Below are 16,619 nucleotides of genomic sequence, written 5' to 3' on the forward strand. Positions count from 1 at the left end.
TCTCTTACACTAATACATTCCCCCTTGTGCTCTGTGGGAAACTAAATAAGCAATACTTTTCTATGACAGTTTTCTAGCTTAAATCTGACAGACGTGTGAGCCTCTATTTTATTTGAAAGCTCAGTAATACTAATTTTACAACTCCATTCTCCAAGTCATCACTGATATTATATGTCATACTCTCCACTTTTCTTCTACCTTTTACAGCCTCTTTTACTGTTTCATTAAAAAAACCCCACAACAATATCAAGAACCTTGGACTACCTTTTTCCCTTTAATAATATTGTCAAGAGGATCTGAAAACATGTGCAGTTCCCTAGAAATAGACAGGTTATCAGCATAAAAGTATTTTCAGGATTCTTTTCCCCGATGCACAGTATTTCCTAGCACTATGCTATATTGCCTTACCAACAACAGCACAGACTTTAAGACAGAAATCTTCCTGGAGGAGACCAAGTGTACCACCTAGGATCCTATAGAAAAATTCAGGGTTTTTTTCCACAGTTGTTTGTAGTTTATTTTTGCTATCCATCTTGGGCCATGAGAACAGAATAAGGAACATTTGCATTTGTGTGCCTACATGCCTTTCTGTAACTTACCCTCCCAACCCCCTCCAGTTATACTCTGTTTCTCATCAGTCTGAAATTGTTGACTCCACATTTGTAAGGAATAGACATATAAATATGTGAAAATGGTCCAGGACATACTTATCTTTGTCCAAGCAAAACAGACCAAACATTCTAATGAAATCAGAATAATTGTGTTTTCTCTACTTGTCTGCCCTTATCACTTTATCACTTGTAATATGATGCTTCACCATCTGCCTGAAGGGGGGAGCAGACTATTTTAACAGCTACTACAAATATGTCTGAGTCATCAGGCCCTCTGTAATGACTTGGGCACTACCTGAAAATCAAAAAGGCCAGAGGACACCAAAATCAACTCCCTTTCTTTATGTTACCCCCAAAACATAGCAATTAAATCAGCATGGAACGGAGGCTATGGGCCTAGATAACCAAAATTTACTGACAATCCAAGAGAAGGTATGACCTGCTTCATCAAAATTTCTAGACACAGGCAGGGAAAACACTGAAAGCAGTCAAACGGAGAAATTATGATTAAGACAGAGCCATAAATACTTGTTTCTAGCTTCTTTAACCCAGCTAGATACCACTGGCAAAAGAAGAAGACTGGAAAACTCCAAATAGAGCAGAGAAAAATTCACTCAGTATAAAAAATAACGTTCACCTACATGAATAAGCCTGTAGCTTGTGAACTATGGCATGTCTAGGAGATTATTTAGCATAATTTCCAGCTACAGGAAGTTTCTAATTCTCTTTTCACTGTGGAAATAAAATGAGAGTCACTATCATTCACTCTTGTTGGCCAAAAGCTTGTAAAGATAAGGGAGTAACAAACTACATGCACCAAGATTAGCCAAGACCAACTATCAAAAATCTATTCTTGATATTGTACAAACACAGAAATTAGTCCTCCAAATATTTTTTCCTAGATGTAATACAGTTTTCATTCCCTTTAAGCAGTGATCTTTTTACTCTAGAATGAATTGTGATATATTTATGTTAATATTTATGACATCACTATATCACCTGTCTTTTCATATTTCTGTCGAACCCATAAATTCAAACACATCTGTGTTTCTCTCCACGTGGACATGTATGCCCCTGCCCATGGCAGGGGGATTGGACTGGATGATCTTTGAAGGTCCCTTCCAACCCAAACCATTCTGTGATTCTATGATTCTATGACTAATAACGGGAACGCGTTCACAAGAAAGTAAGAGGAAAAAACATTTAGAGAATAAATGTAAATTGGGCAAAATTTTCCTAACAGAACAGTAACATTACAAGTTGTAAAGAAAGATGGATGTCGGTGGGTAAGGACATAGCATGAGCTGATGGAAACCACAATGTACACGTCATGCACACATGCAAAAGTACAACGCATGAAAACAGCTGTGTCAGCAATTCTCACATTGACATTTGTTACCTCTCTGAAGACCTAAAATAATCATGTCCCTCCCCTCAAGCTTCATAATCACTGAAGCGAAATTTCATGGTTTTGCAATACAGATGCAATTTGATGTGATCCTAAGTGCAGATGCAGTATGTGCTTATCCTACCACTTACGCTGTCTCCCAGCCTTCCCCACACAGCACATTGCATGGATTCTCCGAGGAGACCAAAAGAAGGTGCAGTGCCCTGATGAGTCATGTCAGAACCACAGGTGAAAGCAAGAAACAGTGAGTAATTTAAGTATTTCCTCTTAGCTGCAGTAGTTTAGGACAGTCCATGCATAAACAAGAGACTGAAGCTTCTATAACCAGGCTGGGGCTCTCAAGAACATATCCAACTCCTTTTACACACTCTGTGTAGGCAAAATGGAAGACGACCTACCCTACTCTTTTCAGGGCGATAACACCTCTGTCCACATATGCATACCTCCAACGAGTAGATGTGAAAAGATGTATATCAGCCTTCAAAACTGTATGGGTTGATATACCTAGATGTAAGATTTATGAAATCACAATGTAGAAAACATGTAGTTATTCAAGTCAGAGCTGTGGTTTCTTTGCAAAAGGAACCAGACACTTGCAAACAATGGAAGAATGCATTTAATTTTATACATGCCAACCTTTCTAAATGCAAAAAACTATATTTCTGTTAAGCTTCCTTTTTTGTTCCTGTATTATCCTCAGTGGTCATGAAAGTCAGCTAATGCAATACTCTGAAGGCCAAAATGTCCCAAACTTTTGCCTCAAAATCTAGCTATTGTAATTATGCAATTGAGGAGACAAGTATTCTGAGATAGATTGGAACTAATGAACTAGCTAACTAAACACTTAGGTAATGGTCTAACAAGAGGCTTTTTGTTTGTAAATCATCAAATGGCTTACAAAAGTCCACACAAGTCACTTGTAAAGAGCAAGATGTACAGACCAGGGCATAACCAAATTCAGATTTTAAAAACCTATGAGTGGAATATACATTGCTGATAACTTAATCTTTCCTGGTTTTTAGGGTATGAATTAAGCAATAAGCCCTGATAAACTGATGACATATGAAAATAGAGGAAGACATGACGTAAGAAACTCTGTAAGTGAGTGTATGGGGTTATTTTGGATTCAAGCCACTGCAAGCTAAGATGCTAATATATGCTGTTTGGTGCTTGTGATCTAAGAAATTGTGTTGACAACAAAAATAAAATCTGGGTACCAAATCTAGCTTTAAGTAGCATGGGGCAAGGCTAAGTGAATCTTCTTCCCCACGCAAATGGCAGGATTAGAAAAAGACTGTAGAAGTTCCCACTGTAATCAGTGGGTGAACAGCAATATTCTTGGAATAACTCAGCTTTGAAGTTGACAGCAACGGCCAAAAAGAAAAACAGGCCATTAAGAGTGGCATATCCAGCAAAGAAAGAGCAGCCAACAGTGACATCTGTCATAACAATGCAAATATGAAAACGGTAGATATTCGATTGTCTTTGCTCACTGTCTCTGTCACTCAGACACAGGGATTAGATTATGAAGAAAGTGAAGGAATTTCTAACAGTGAATATGCAATATTGTGAATTACATCTGATTACAGATTAGCTGGGAATGTACAATTTGAAGCAGTAAATGACTGTGGGTTTTACAAAGGGCTGGCCGGACATCACTCCAAAACATCAGCAAAGGCTCCATTGTGATAAGATTGAGGAGAAACGCTGGTGAACTGTTAGGGAGAATGGGAAAAGGTTGAACTTTATCATTATCAAGTAAAACCTTTGACCTAATACAGTCTATTCTCCTCAGTGAAAATATTCTCACTGGACAGATATGTCAAATCATCAATTAAAATGATCCCTGTCTCATTTTGATTTATAGACTGGACAAGTAGTATAACCAAATTTGATTTAGTATAGGAAAACAGCTTTTGATTTCATAGGCATGGTATTACAAAGTAATCTGCCGTTTCTTGTGTTATTTTACCTAATATGTACTACTCAAAATAGATAGTTTCCCTGTCATGTCAAAAGTACTTAATTCCAAGTGAAATCTTGAATCTCTTACAGTCAATGGAATTTTTTCCCATTACTTTCAACTGGGACAAGTCTTCCCTCAGTAGGCAAGGAAGGCAACACTTAAAAAAATAAAAAATCAAGCTACAGTTTATAAAAAAGAAGAAAATACAGGTTTTAAATAAATATCTATTATAACTTGTTGATATTTTTCAATAGATTTTCAATAGCATGGATAGTATTTCACTGATTTGTTGAAAAAATAACATGGATGTTGTTCTAAGTTATTTAAGACCTCAACTGTTTAGTAGTCCAGTGTTTTGCATCGGAAATGACTAATTCAGAGGAACAAATGAGATTTCTTTCTTTTCATTTAAATGCCTGCTAAACTTCTGCATTGTGGAGCCTCAACCCCTTGAAAGGGGGGAAAAAAAGAAACAATGAAATTAAAAATACACAAATACTTCTGGAATATAAAGTTTTAGCTGTAAATCAAGATTAAGCAAATATTTCCAAGACTGATCAATACAACTGGTTGAAAAATCTTACATTACAAGCCATTTCAATTGTTTCCCAAAATGTTTACCTAAATTAGTTGAAAGGCCACAATTTTGTACAACAAGAAATTTTAATTAAGCCTTGTGCTTGAAGCGTTTCTGCAATTACTCCCTTTGGTTCCATTAGGATGTAGCCCCAATTAAAATGTATTGTTAATATTACAAGATAACACTTGCTGGTGGTACAAAATTGAAGATATGTCTCCATGTAATTTTAGATTATCCCTTGCTGTGAGTTTTTGCAATTATTTTTTGTCAATAATTCTTTTTTCTATTCTCTTGCCAATGAAATATTTTTAATCAGTTCACTCAAACACTGAGTCTATGAAAAGAGGCAAGTACTACAGAATTAAATACCTTTTGTACCCTAGTATTCAGTTAAAGCTTTTTGTTAGTAATTTTTGTTGTAGTAAAATAAGAAGTGAAAAATTAATAGGGTCACAGTATTCTCTGACTGTAACAAGCAAATATTGTAACTTTGAGGGAAAAAAACAATCAGGATTTGATCTCTCAACTTTAATTCACGTTTTTAGTCCTAATCAAGTGATTATGCTTACTGAGGGCTTATGTCCATATATTTTCCCCGTTGAGATTCTCTGTCTAGGCTTGAGTTACTCATAAGAATTAAATCTGCCAGATCAAAGTCTTTCACATGCATTTGTTTATCTGTATTTGTAATGTCTTCACTTATTTATTAGTGCAATGCAGAACTACAATTGTTCTGTGTTTCTTGCATTTGATAGTATGTAAAACTTGTTCTGATCAAAAGGACAATGAAGTTAATGGTCAGCTAGATTTCAGAACAACCTCTTGACATATGGGGAGAAAAAAGGAATGGTTATATTCGATAAGAAAAATAGCAATTCTAAATACACAAGTAACACCATGTAAGCATGCTGTCATTTGTTGGAGGATCCTGTGGCTTTTTTTTTTTTTCTTTTTTTGGATCAAGAAGAAGTCATAATTCTATTTTTTATTCAGTACTGTTACAAGTACTTTCCTAAGAATATATAAAAATTTGATCCAATGTATCCTTTTGTATAAAAAGAGTTACAGACCTCTTCAGTTTTCACCAATTCCACTCAAAAAAAACCAAGAAAAAAAACCACTTCTAAAGAATGACTAATTCTTGGAATTTGGGCCTATGATTTACAAATACTTAGTCTCACATTTTTCAGTATTTATTAGGTTAAAACTAAGTCAGAAAAAAGAATTTGTTAAGATTCACATTTAACTGTCCAAACCTTTACAAATATTGTCCCAAATCCTACCACCTCATTTGTATATAGGTTCACACAAGTACTTGAGTATTTCTGTTAAACTTAGTCCATCCACCCCATTGTGAAAACTCTTGAAGACTCTTTAGTACCTCATTTTAATCTGTGAGGACTCTCTGGGGTAGGGAGTGCACCTTGTAGGTTTGAATGGCTCATTATAAGTACCATAAGATGGTGGGAGTCTCACAGAGACAGGACTGGGTCAGTCTTTGAATAAAGTGTTTTAGCCCAGAGCCTAACCTTAGAAGGGAGGGTGATTTCCCCTGAAAGCTGAGACAGGGGAAGGAGGCAGCAGAGGATCTGCCTCACACAGCTGGAATGGGTTGACGTTCCCTCCCCTGCAGTCCCCTTGTTAGTGCTTTGTGAGCAACAGCCACACATCCCAATCTCGTCTGCCTAGTGTCTTCTTCTGAGCTCAATACAGAAGTCACAAAACAGTCTCCTGACCAAATCTCACCAGCTATTGCCTGTGAGGGCCATATCCCAAAAGAGATGATGGATCAAATGCTACTGGGAAATGAGTAGGCAAAACAGTCAAATTTCAGTGGATCCACAGAATCACAGAATGGCTGAGGTTGGAAGGGACCTCTGGAGGTTTCAGGGGAGTATGAAGAAATACTCGAACCGTCCTTTGGAGGAAAGAGGGGAAAACAGGTAACACAGAAACATTTTGGAAGGCTATGCCTTTTTAGTGCTCATATTTCAATTGCTACACAAAATCACAGAAGGGTTGAGGTTGGAAAGCACCTCTGGAGATCCAGTCCCCTCCTTTGCTCAAAGCAGAGCCAGCTACAGCCAGTTGACCAGGTCTATGTCCAGTCAGCTCCTGAGTATCTCCAAAGATGGAGACTCCACAACCTCTCTGGACAACCTGTTCCAGTGTTTAATCTGTAAGGGTTTAAAAAGAAAAAGTTTTTCCTTATGTTTAAATTGAATTTAAACAAGGTATTCTGCCTTGTTTTTCTCTCAGGGAAAGGAAAATTCAGAAGGATATTAGTCTGTAAGGTCAAGTTGATCTCTCGGCACAGCTGTTAAGTCTACCTCTTCTCCCTGGACTGTATTGCAACGCACATCATCCAAATTTGCAGTACGGAGGTAGTCAAGCAACAGGTACCCCCATGTCATGCAAAAAAAATGGTATGAGGAGAAATAATAATATGTATTTTGCATGTGAGGGTTTATTTGGGTCAAGATGGTGTGAGCAATTACATCTTGCTTGTGTGGTATGTTCTCAAGGGGTCCACAGTCAAAAACGCCAGTGTCTAAGGAACAGCTGCCCTTCAGAAAAATCTGAACCACATGTATATTGGAACTGTTTGGCCTCAGAGGTCAGATTGTATCTAATTAAAAGCAAAGCACATATGATGGACATGAGAGGTGCTCAGTACCATCTGCTCTGCTACTGATCAAATCCTTTTACACCACATTGTTTGCCAATGAAAACACAGCCTTTTGGAAAAAAATAGTACTCTTTCTTCTGACAAATCTAAAGCCCTGCTGAAGGTACTGTGTCACACATCCTAACGTTATACTTTTTAATGGGCTAGTACATGAATAACAGGAATTTTACTAGCCAGATAGTACAGACTGTTAATCAGTTCAAATTGCTTACAAGTTTCAATAACATGTATCTCCAATACACTGATGCTTTTGTAAATAAACCCCTAATAATATAGTTATGATTTTTTAGAACTTTCTATACATAATATTTATATGTGTACAAATATACCTGTAGATTAATAGGTGGTAGGTGCTAGATAATAAGTAAAGCTATGACTGAGTTGCCATCTTTCTAATGGACATAAAACTATATTATAAAGTCCAAGACAATTTTTTAAAAGGTGAGAGGGTGGAAGGATTTTTAACTGAACTATTCTGGTACAATTATTACCCAGGTGATTAGATTCTTGTCTAAATACTTCTGCAGCTGCATGGAATATACTACCTACTTTCCATACAGTGACGAACAGACTGTGCTTTCCATTTTAAATCTGTGAAATGTGTTAGCTAAAACCCTTCCCTACCTTAGAAGCACACTGCATGTCCCTGCTTTTTTCCTTCTTGACATCCTACAATTTGTTTTTGTGCCACAAAACATCCAGCCTGTACATTTCCAATGGGCTTGGTGTACTGTGATACATTGAAGTCCCCACTGAGCTTTTGCTGCTTTTCTTCTTCTTTTCACATATAACTTGAATTACCTGAATTAAAGCAGCAATCCTCCCTGATGAGTTAAAAAATGGCAAATTCCACCAGATTATTCTTCCTAACATAATGATATAAAAAGTAGGGGGAAAGAAGTCTGCTCTCTGCAGACTTAGCTACTTCTGACCTCCTGTTCCCAGTCTTTTACAGTTGAGATGTTAAGTGGTTTTTCCTCTCAGATCCCGAAGTGTCTACTTCCACAGCATCCTCTGCTGAACTTTCCCAGGCTGCAACTGACAGCCCAGACATCCACAGCATCACACGACAAAAACCAGCTACACAAACAGACCAGGAGAGCTTTGAAAAAAATGTGTGCTTCCAAATAAGGTGGAGTCAAGTCTCATACTGTAGCTGTTTCTTTGTCTCTACTTTTTATTATTAGTATTTTCCCTCTGTCTCACAGTTTTTTTATTAGACCTACCAGTTATGATTAAATAGCCAATGCTAAACTGCTTTAAAAATTCCTCATGTGTTTAGCACATATCAAGGAACAACGTGTTTTTTTCCTTTTGTGTTTAACAGCATGCTCTATATAAATACACAATTCTGAAAGGGGTATTAAATGGCATCTATACACTTATGTATGAAAGCAACTGCAGTATAAACTAATGCCAAGGGGTAATGACAGCCTAATTGGCTTGGCTTGTTCAGCACGTCATAAATGTTTTTACAATGGTTCTTAGCAGATGACGAGTCAGAAAACAAATTTCTGCAAGTTGTGGAGAAATTACTATAAAATAGTAAAACACAGCCTGTTAAGGCCTTCCTAAAATTGGTTCCATATTCTACCATCTGTAATGTTAAAATTTCAGAAGACATTTCTCTGAGCTGTAAATGCTATTTGTCTGATGGACAGAATTCTTTCTCTTATATTTACATTACATTTCAACAAACACCCTTGTATATGACAGTGGTTAAAAATGCTGTTCTTCAAGGAGGGAGTTAAGTTTTCCAACATGAATACTAAACCTGTTATAGATTATATAGGATCCATTCATTTGTTTCTTAAGGATTTAGCATTAAACAAAGAAAGGACCAGTGCAACCTCTATGAGATGTTCTTCTCTGAAGCAAAAACCTGTGCCATATAAACAAAGAGCAGTGACCTGTCCCTCCAACTTGCTGATTACGCAGAACAAGTTCCACACATTTAGTGCTTACTTTTCTAGATGTAACCTGTTAAAAAAACTATAGAGTTTGTTAAAATCTGTGAAACTGAAAAGGACATAAAGAAAAAGGATATTAACAGTAGTAACAGATTGTGGAAGCAGAGCTAGAGGTAATTTTGTTGCCAAGGAACAATCAGCACATAGAGTCAAACACAAGCTATACATGCCTCAAAAATAAGAGAATAAGCAGTGTTACTTGATCTGCATCTTTTGAGGCATCATACATTCTGTGCAACTATTGGCTCCCTTGAACATTTTTTTAACCTTGTAAAAGATTCAGAAGGTGTTAACACAAGTACCTTTATTGATAGGACATCCTAGATTATCTTCAGAACTGTTTTGCTACAGAAGACTGGAAAAGCAGTGTAATTTGCACAGAACACTGGAAGAAAGTGGAAATATATGCTATAAACTTCTTCACTAGTGGTTCTTTTCTGGTGCCCTTAGACAATGGGGTTCCTTTTCATGATGTAGTAGCCCTAGAGGTACTCTCAGGAGACTTTAAGGAGAAGATGATATTGTTGGATACCACATATTGCTGTATACAATGGCTGAGAGATTTTTCCATTAAAGGCAGACAATGTCATACCACTCTGCACAACTTTCCCAGAAAAGGAAGACAAATTTCTTTTTTCTCCATTTTCAGCCATTTTTTGTGTCCCAGGGGAGTTCTAACTAAACAGAGGGAGAAAATAGATGGAGAAAAGATTGGAAATGAGAGTGACAGCTAAATACTAATTGTATTTAGCATGAATACAGAAGCTAACTGGAATCTCAAGATAAAAACTTGGCACTCATGAATTTTGTCATAGAAATTCTTCTGTCCTGATGGTTGCTTATACCAGTTCAAGCATGTACTAAATAATAGCAGTAATTAAAAAACTGGATTAAATTAAGACAAACTTCATACATTTTAAAATATCAGTTGATGACAACTGAACCCAATAGTTACAATACATTGATTTTAACTAATGTTTTTCTTCTATAGTATACTATGTCCCCAAGCCTTATAGCTAGCAGGGGCATTTTAGGGGCATCTAATTTAAAGAATTCAGGAAGAAGTCCTTTTGGGACAATACATTTATATCTCAGTAATCCATGCATATTTGATGAAAAATAATTTTGTTTTCCTTAAAATCCAATCATTTCTACTAAAACAATTGATTCTAATTTTATTTGGTCATCTTTGGGGAATCTTTTACTAGTTGATTGCTTTACTTTTGTGTTTACTGCTCATGTTAGATCAAGAACAGTTCCTCTATTTCATTTCTATTACCCTACAATTTTTATCAAGTGTTGCTAGGATTGTTACTTTGTCAAAGTGATGGCAAAACAATAAAAGGGGATGGATAAGTGTAAATTCCATTTTCCCTTTAAGTTTACAGTTATTTAGTTTTACTCTGGATATATCCATGTGAGAATGCCAGACAGGCTTAAAACCACAGACAAAGCTCGTCAATTTGACTGCATAGAAATTGTTTCTAATATTCTGATACTCTTAAGTATACCTAATAGCTCAACAGCCAAGAGAAAACAATCTTCTTGAAATTAATATTGTTTGTCATCTTCTACAAAAATCCACAGTGTATCTCAAACTGTTCTTTCGTGCTTCAGTTTTATGTTTAAATTAGAATTTAATTATTGAAAAGGGCTCACATTCTTCAACGCTGTGGCTAAGTTCCCAAGCAATTTCAAGGATTATTTAAACAAATTGAACTCCTGAGTGTGAGACTGGCCCATGAGATAAAAAAGTGGCTATTTTCAATTTGAAATTGGTACATAACATACATGCCATTCAGAAGGCAGTAAAATCTGCCACTACACAATCATTACAGACCTGTGGATAAAGACAAAGAAAGAAAAGGATATCATTTGATTAGCCTCCAACTTTATTAATTTAACTCATCTGGGAACTATCCAGCAATAATTCTTCCAATGAAGGTCATAATTCTTCTTTAATTGTTTCCACCTGGTACAGTGCTGCCATCAATCCCCTCTTCTTCTCCACCTCTCCGTACTTGGCTCTCAGCCCATCACTCATGCCTTCCCAGTCTATCCTTGTACTAGCATTAAAGGGCAAGGGCAAAGAGGTTTGGTTTTTTTGTTGTGTCAGACCACAGAATCTCCAGCTTCACTTCCTCCATTGCTGGATGCTTTTCCTATATTCAGTTCCCATTCCTGTTTATACCTCCTGAGAACTAATTCCTGTCCTGCTCCTGCTACAGCCTGACATGCCGAGCTTTTCCTTATAACCTGTCCCCCCCGAGATTCTGCAAAGTAAGTTGAAAATTACTAACAACCTCTGACTTTTCTAATTCCTTCTCCCCTTTTCTCCTCCTTTCATACTCCTCCTCATACATCAAAAAGCCTCCCCCCCCCCAAAAATCTCAAACACGTAATGAAACTCCTTTAGCAGTCAAAAATCTTCATTAGCACATTAATGTACAAACCAGAAAGTTAAGGCCTACTAACTCAGGCATTCAAAGACACGCAGACTACAAAGTCAAGATTTGTATACTTAAGTAAACTCAATTGCTTAGCATGCTAACCCAAGTCATGCCTTGCCATGTTCCCAGGTACCCTGAGGAGAAAAGGGAAACTGTGGGATCCTTAAAGAAATTTATCTGCACAAAGGTCATCTTTCTTCCCTTCCCAACACATTGTTTTTATGACTGCAGCAACTTTATTTTGGAGAGTCAGACTCTAAACATGAAATATGTAAACACTCTGTTACTGGACATTTTTCTCTGACAAAGTTTTACTGTGTTTCCTCATTAGGGTGTAGATCATGAATGGAGTTTTCATTTTGGAACAAAAACACAGTTTGCACACTAGTAAGCATACAATCTGTATAGTAAATATGTAGTGTTAAGGCAGTAAGAAGTAAACATTTTTGGAGAAAACTTAATTTGTATTTCCAATCAGAATAGGTAAGAGAGATTAGTAATGGTGGTGAATCTATTTATTCAGGAACACAGACCTGGCTAGACAGGAAATTTTGTATTAGTGGGATAGCATTTCACTATTTATTGATTTATGTCTAAAATAAATGAGAATATGATCTATTGCTCTTGAGGTGGATGACATGAGATTGAAGTAGGTATTTTAATATCCTGTTTAATGTCAAGTTAGAAAATTAGATTATTCCTTAACCTTTGAGTTTTAGTCATAAAAAGACTGATGGTTCAGGACCTCCCAGTGTTTGAAGATATACCATCTATTCAAATAGAAAGGGCTGACAGCTCCAGGGCTGGCAAAATCCTTAGCTGTTTATGGGAAAAACATTTCCTGCCCATTGGGTTGTGAAGGTAGCTCAATAATTTTGAATGAATTCATGTAAAGCTATTTGTACATATTTTTTCAGGTATGCTAAAGAAAGTGAAAGCCTAGTTAGCATTGCTAATAAGATTTAACTGGAGTGATAGATTACATAAAAAGAAAACATATAAGGTAGAAATGGCTCTTATCAGAAAGTACAACAAAAGCCATTGAACTGGGAGCTTCATGTTTTGGGACAATTTCATTGTACTTTCCTTGTACTTACACTATTGCTGAAGGGAAAAGTGTTATCTGTTCATGTGAAAGGCCCTTCTTCTCTACCTATAATGTTGAAGTTAAAAAGAATCCTATCATATATTTACAAAACAAAGATCCCACGCTTCCTGTTGTTTAAGCAAATTTGATATACCAGTAGTTCAAAATGATAGATTATCCTGTTGCTCGTTTCTGGAACATTTGCACAGCACTTCCTGTCAGCAAACTGGTTTAAGATTTAAGAGACTGAATAATAATGATTCTGTAATTATTCTTCAACATTCAATGTCTTCTGGAAACCATACTGCAGATCATCCTCTTAAGATAGCTTTGATGTCCATGAGTCTTAGCAAAGTCCTTCTATCAAGAGATTGCCTTTCAGTTCAGTTTGTTTATTTCAATTTGTTGTTATATACCACATTTTCAGCTCAGAGAAAGAAGATGAATGGAAATAAACAATGACACATTTACAATAAGATTTCTGTGGCAAAGACCTTTTCTTAGATGTTGTGGTTTCAATGCAACCACAACACAATGACAAACTTCCTTTGTAAATGACAGATCTAATTGTAAAGTTAAAATTATAGCTTCAGGGAAAAAAAAAAAAAAACAAGCATTGAAGACACAATATCTACTGTATGTCTGGATGTGGCTGTATTCCCAACAAAATCACTCCTATTATTCATGAGGTGATTTACACTTTTTATCTCTCCATAACATGCAGCATTTATTTACCCTTACATTTTGAAGCATTACAGTTTTTGCTGATACGGGTGTTTTCCCAAAATAGAACATTACAGCAGTCCTCTGCTAGACATTTAAGCCACGTGTATGTTTATTTTTTAATTTCGTTCTTGAACTTTCTAACTGTGAGCAGGCTGGGAAAGTGGAGTCATGATGAATGAGTGTTTGCTTAAAAAAAAAAAGGAGAAATGTAGACATTTGATGTAACATTGAAAAATTCACAGCCTCCTACCTTGAAAACAAACATTTCCCGGCGAAGAATAGCCAGAGTGTTGAAGTTCCCATCACAGATGTTAGGCTTGGCTCCAGGATAGGAAGGTTTGTCACCAGTGGGTGGCCGGGGAGGTTTAGGTTGCCTGTCATTCTTCCGCGGGTCTGCTGGAGGGATTGAACGATGTGGGGGCACTGTTGGCAGAGGTCTTGTTGGTGGTGGGATCCTGTCAGGTGGACCTTTAAAAATATAGCAGCAGGATGTAATTTACATGCCCACCAATGGCACTCAAAGAAGAAAAACACAACGAAAACCTGCTGTACGCAGTGCAAATCCTACAGTGGAAGGGGAATGGAAAAAGTGACCTAACACACCTTTACTGTGTTATTAAAGGATATAATGAATGACTACCATAAAACCAAAGCACGAATGAAGAAAATAATTACTTTTCACTATCCAGAATCTTCCTTCCTTATTTGAACAATGTTCCAATAAAACCTGTAAATGATGCATAGTCCACCATCATTTCAGATGAGAAGTAATTCATAGCACATATTTCGCTAACTGAGTAAGAACTGCTAAACCAGAATCATTGTCTATTGTACAAAATAAAGGAAAACAAAAACCCTGTTCCTAATAACATCATCAGCAGTCAATGGATTTTCAATCCATATTTTTAACTTCCACTCATCAATTCACATATGTGTATATGTATTTCCTACTGACCCAATTTGTAGGCCAAGTAATGTCATGTGCATTAGTGAAAGGACATTCCCAGCTTTCCCCAAAGCCTCTTGCTACGTATAGGAGCTCTCGAAACTGGACTTCAAATCCTAGGCATCCATATAAACAAAAAGCATAATTCACATGTTTTCTGCAATATTCTGAAATTAATTACTTTTTATTTTGCAGTGACTCTTACAAAGCTAGATACCTGGTAATTAAAGGAATTATTCTGAGGATAAATGGATTAAAAAGAAGCAAAGTGAAAAACTAAAACTCCGTGCACCAGTTTTTAAACATTTTTCTTCTTTCAAATATATTTTCTGTCATAATATACAAAGTTTGATGACAGGTGAAGTAACTATACCACTCATGATTTCTCTACCTGAAAGTCAAAAGGCCATCCTAGACAGATGCTGTTCATAACTTTAATGGCATACTGAATGACTTGCAACGGGTGTACTGAAAATGCCTTTCCCTTTCTACACATATTACTACGTTTACTTACATTTTGCATGTACAAAAAGATAAGTTGCAGTAGGATGAGTAAGATTTCTGGAAACAAGATGAACACTTTACTTTTGCTCATTCTATTTTGGCCTCTCTCCAAACCATTTAAATATATAAACAAATTTGACTTTAAAAAATAAGTATCATTTGCATGACCAGCTTCAGAAAGACTTTTGAATAGTGAGACAATTCTAAAACTGCATAAATGGCATTTGAATTTCTGATACTTTTTAAAGAACAAGATGGACTATGTAAGGAAACATTAAACTCACCAAATGGTTCTCATACAATTTAATAAAGCATTTATTTCATTCACAATTTTAAGGCTTGTGACATTTATCATTTACAGTTAATAATGGTGTTTCAAGGAATACTGCAGACCAAAGTAATTATTTTAATAGGTGTGACATTTTTATTGAGGCATATGATTCCAGATCACCTCTTGATTTTAAAGGGAGCAAAGGAATCAGTTTGCAGTAGCTCATGTTGGAAAGTTTTTAACCCCAAACCAAAGTTTTCATATGCCATTTGGTGGTGATGTCAGATATTACTTCCCAGAGGTAACACATTTCTCTTAATGTAGAGCCCACAGCTGTTAGAGCTTAGCAGTTAGTTTTCAGCAAAGTATTCTTGTCTAGCCCTTAAGTCTAGACTACCAACTTATGAGGTCATGAGAAACAACCTTCCTTCCAGCTAACCACACAGGAAAAAAACCCAAACAAAACTTGATCAGCCAATCATTTTGAAATTGCTATTTAAGCTTTATGAAAATATGTATCAGTGCTTGTTAATATAATATTTTAAAAAGCTGGTTAATATAAACCACCACGGAGGCTGCAGAGTTCTAGTTAGCAGTACAGTAATTCCACATGTTCATAGCTGTCCTTTCTAGGAGTAACGATAAACAAGAAATGGCCTTGATAATATTTAATATAAACCTGACAAACTTTTAAACTGAAAATAATTGTGAGTACAAAGTTGAATCTAATACAGAATTAATCAGGGAATATTAAGCAAGGCAATTCCAAATGAGATATACTGTATACATAGCATTAACATACAGATACCACAGATTTTTTACTGTAGGAGAGAAAAATAAAATATATTTTTAAAGAAAAAAAAGACTATTTAAAAAATACCAACAGAATCAAAGTCTTTAAAGCCAAAACCAAAACCATGTCTTTGGAAATGTAAGGAACAGTAATACGGGAGTCAGTGTTACATTCAATCCATAATCAGAGTAACATTATTGTTTTGGCTTCCTTTTTTTTTTTTTAATTTTCAATTACCTTGCTTTGTCAAATTGAATTCAGTACATGCAGAATTTATTTACTTTACATGTGTCTTTTATATTGGGCCACAAAAAAACTAAACAAACATAGTTTAAAGAAGTGGGCCTTTTTTCCCCTAGGTAGCTCAAAGTCTTGGGCTGGTAATAACATTCTTTTGAGATCATTTTGCTATATTAATCTCAAGAAAGGGTATTTGGGACCACATATTTTGCACACCCAGGGAACTGTTTAGTATTATACCTAATAAACTGGGAAGCAATCAATTCAACCAGTTACATGCACTTGGACTACTGTGGAAATAAGCTTGTTATGGTTAAAGGCCTGCTTTTGTTAATATTTTCATAGTTTGGGATCCTTTTGCAGGTATTTTATTTATGG

The 16,619-nt window shown here is 36.0% G+C and overlaps 1 protein-coding gene across 1 annotated transcript in view; it reads right to left on the minus strand.

Moving 5' to 3' along the window:
• MMP16 (matrix metallopeptidase 16) overlaps positions 1-16,619 on the minus strand; it is a 190,299-nt gene that overhangs the window by 41,757 nt on the left and 131,923 nt on the right. The window contains exon 7 of the mRNA XM_075023548.1: positions 13,738-13,955. Within this exon, the coding sequence (XP_074879649.1) occupies positions 13,738-13,955 (218 nt within the window). The remainder of the gene's footprint in view (positions 1-13,737; positions 13,956-16,619) is intronic.

The sequence above is a fragment of the Buteo buteo genome, chromosome 3 (assembly GCF_964188355.1).
Source record: "Buteo buteo chromosome 3, bButBut1.hap1.1, whole genome shotgun sequence".
Classification (NCBI taxonomy): Eukaryota; Metazoa; Chordata; class Aves; order Accipitriformes; family Accipitridae; genus Buteo; species Buteo buteo.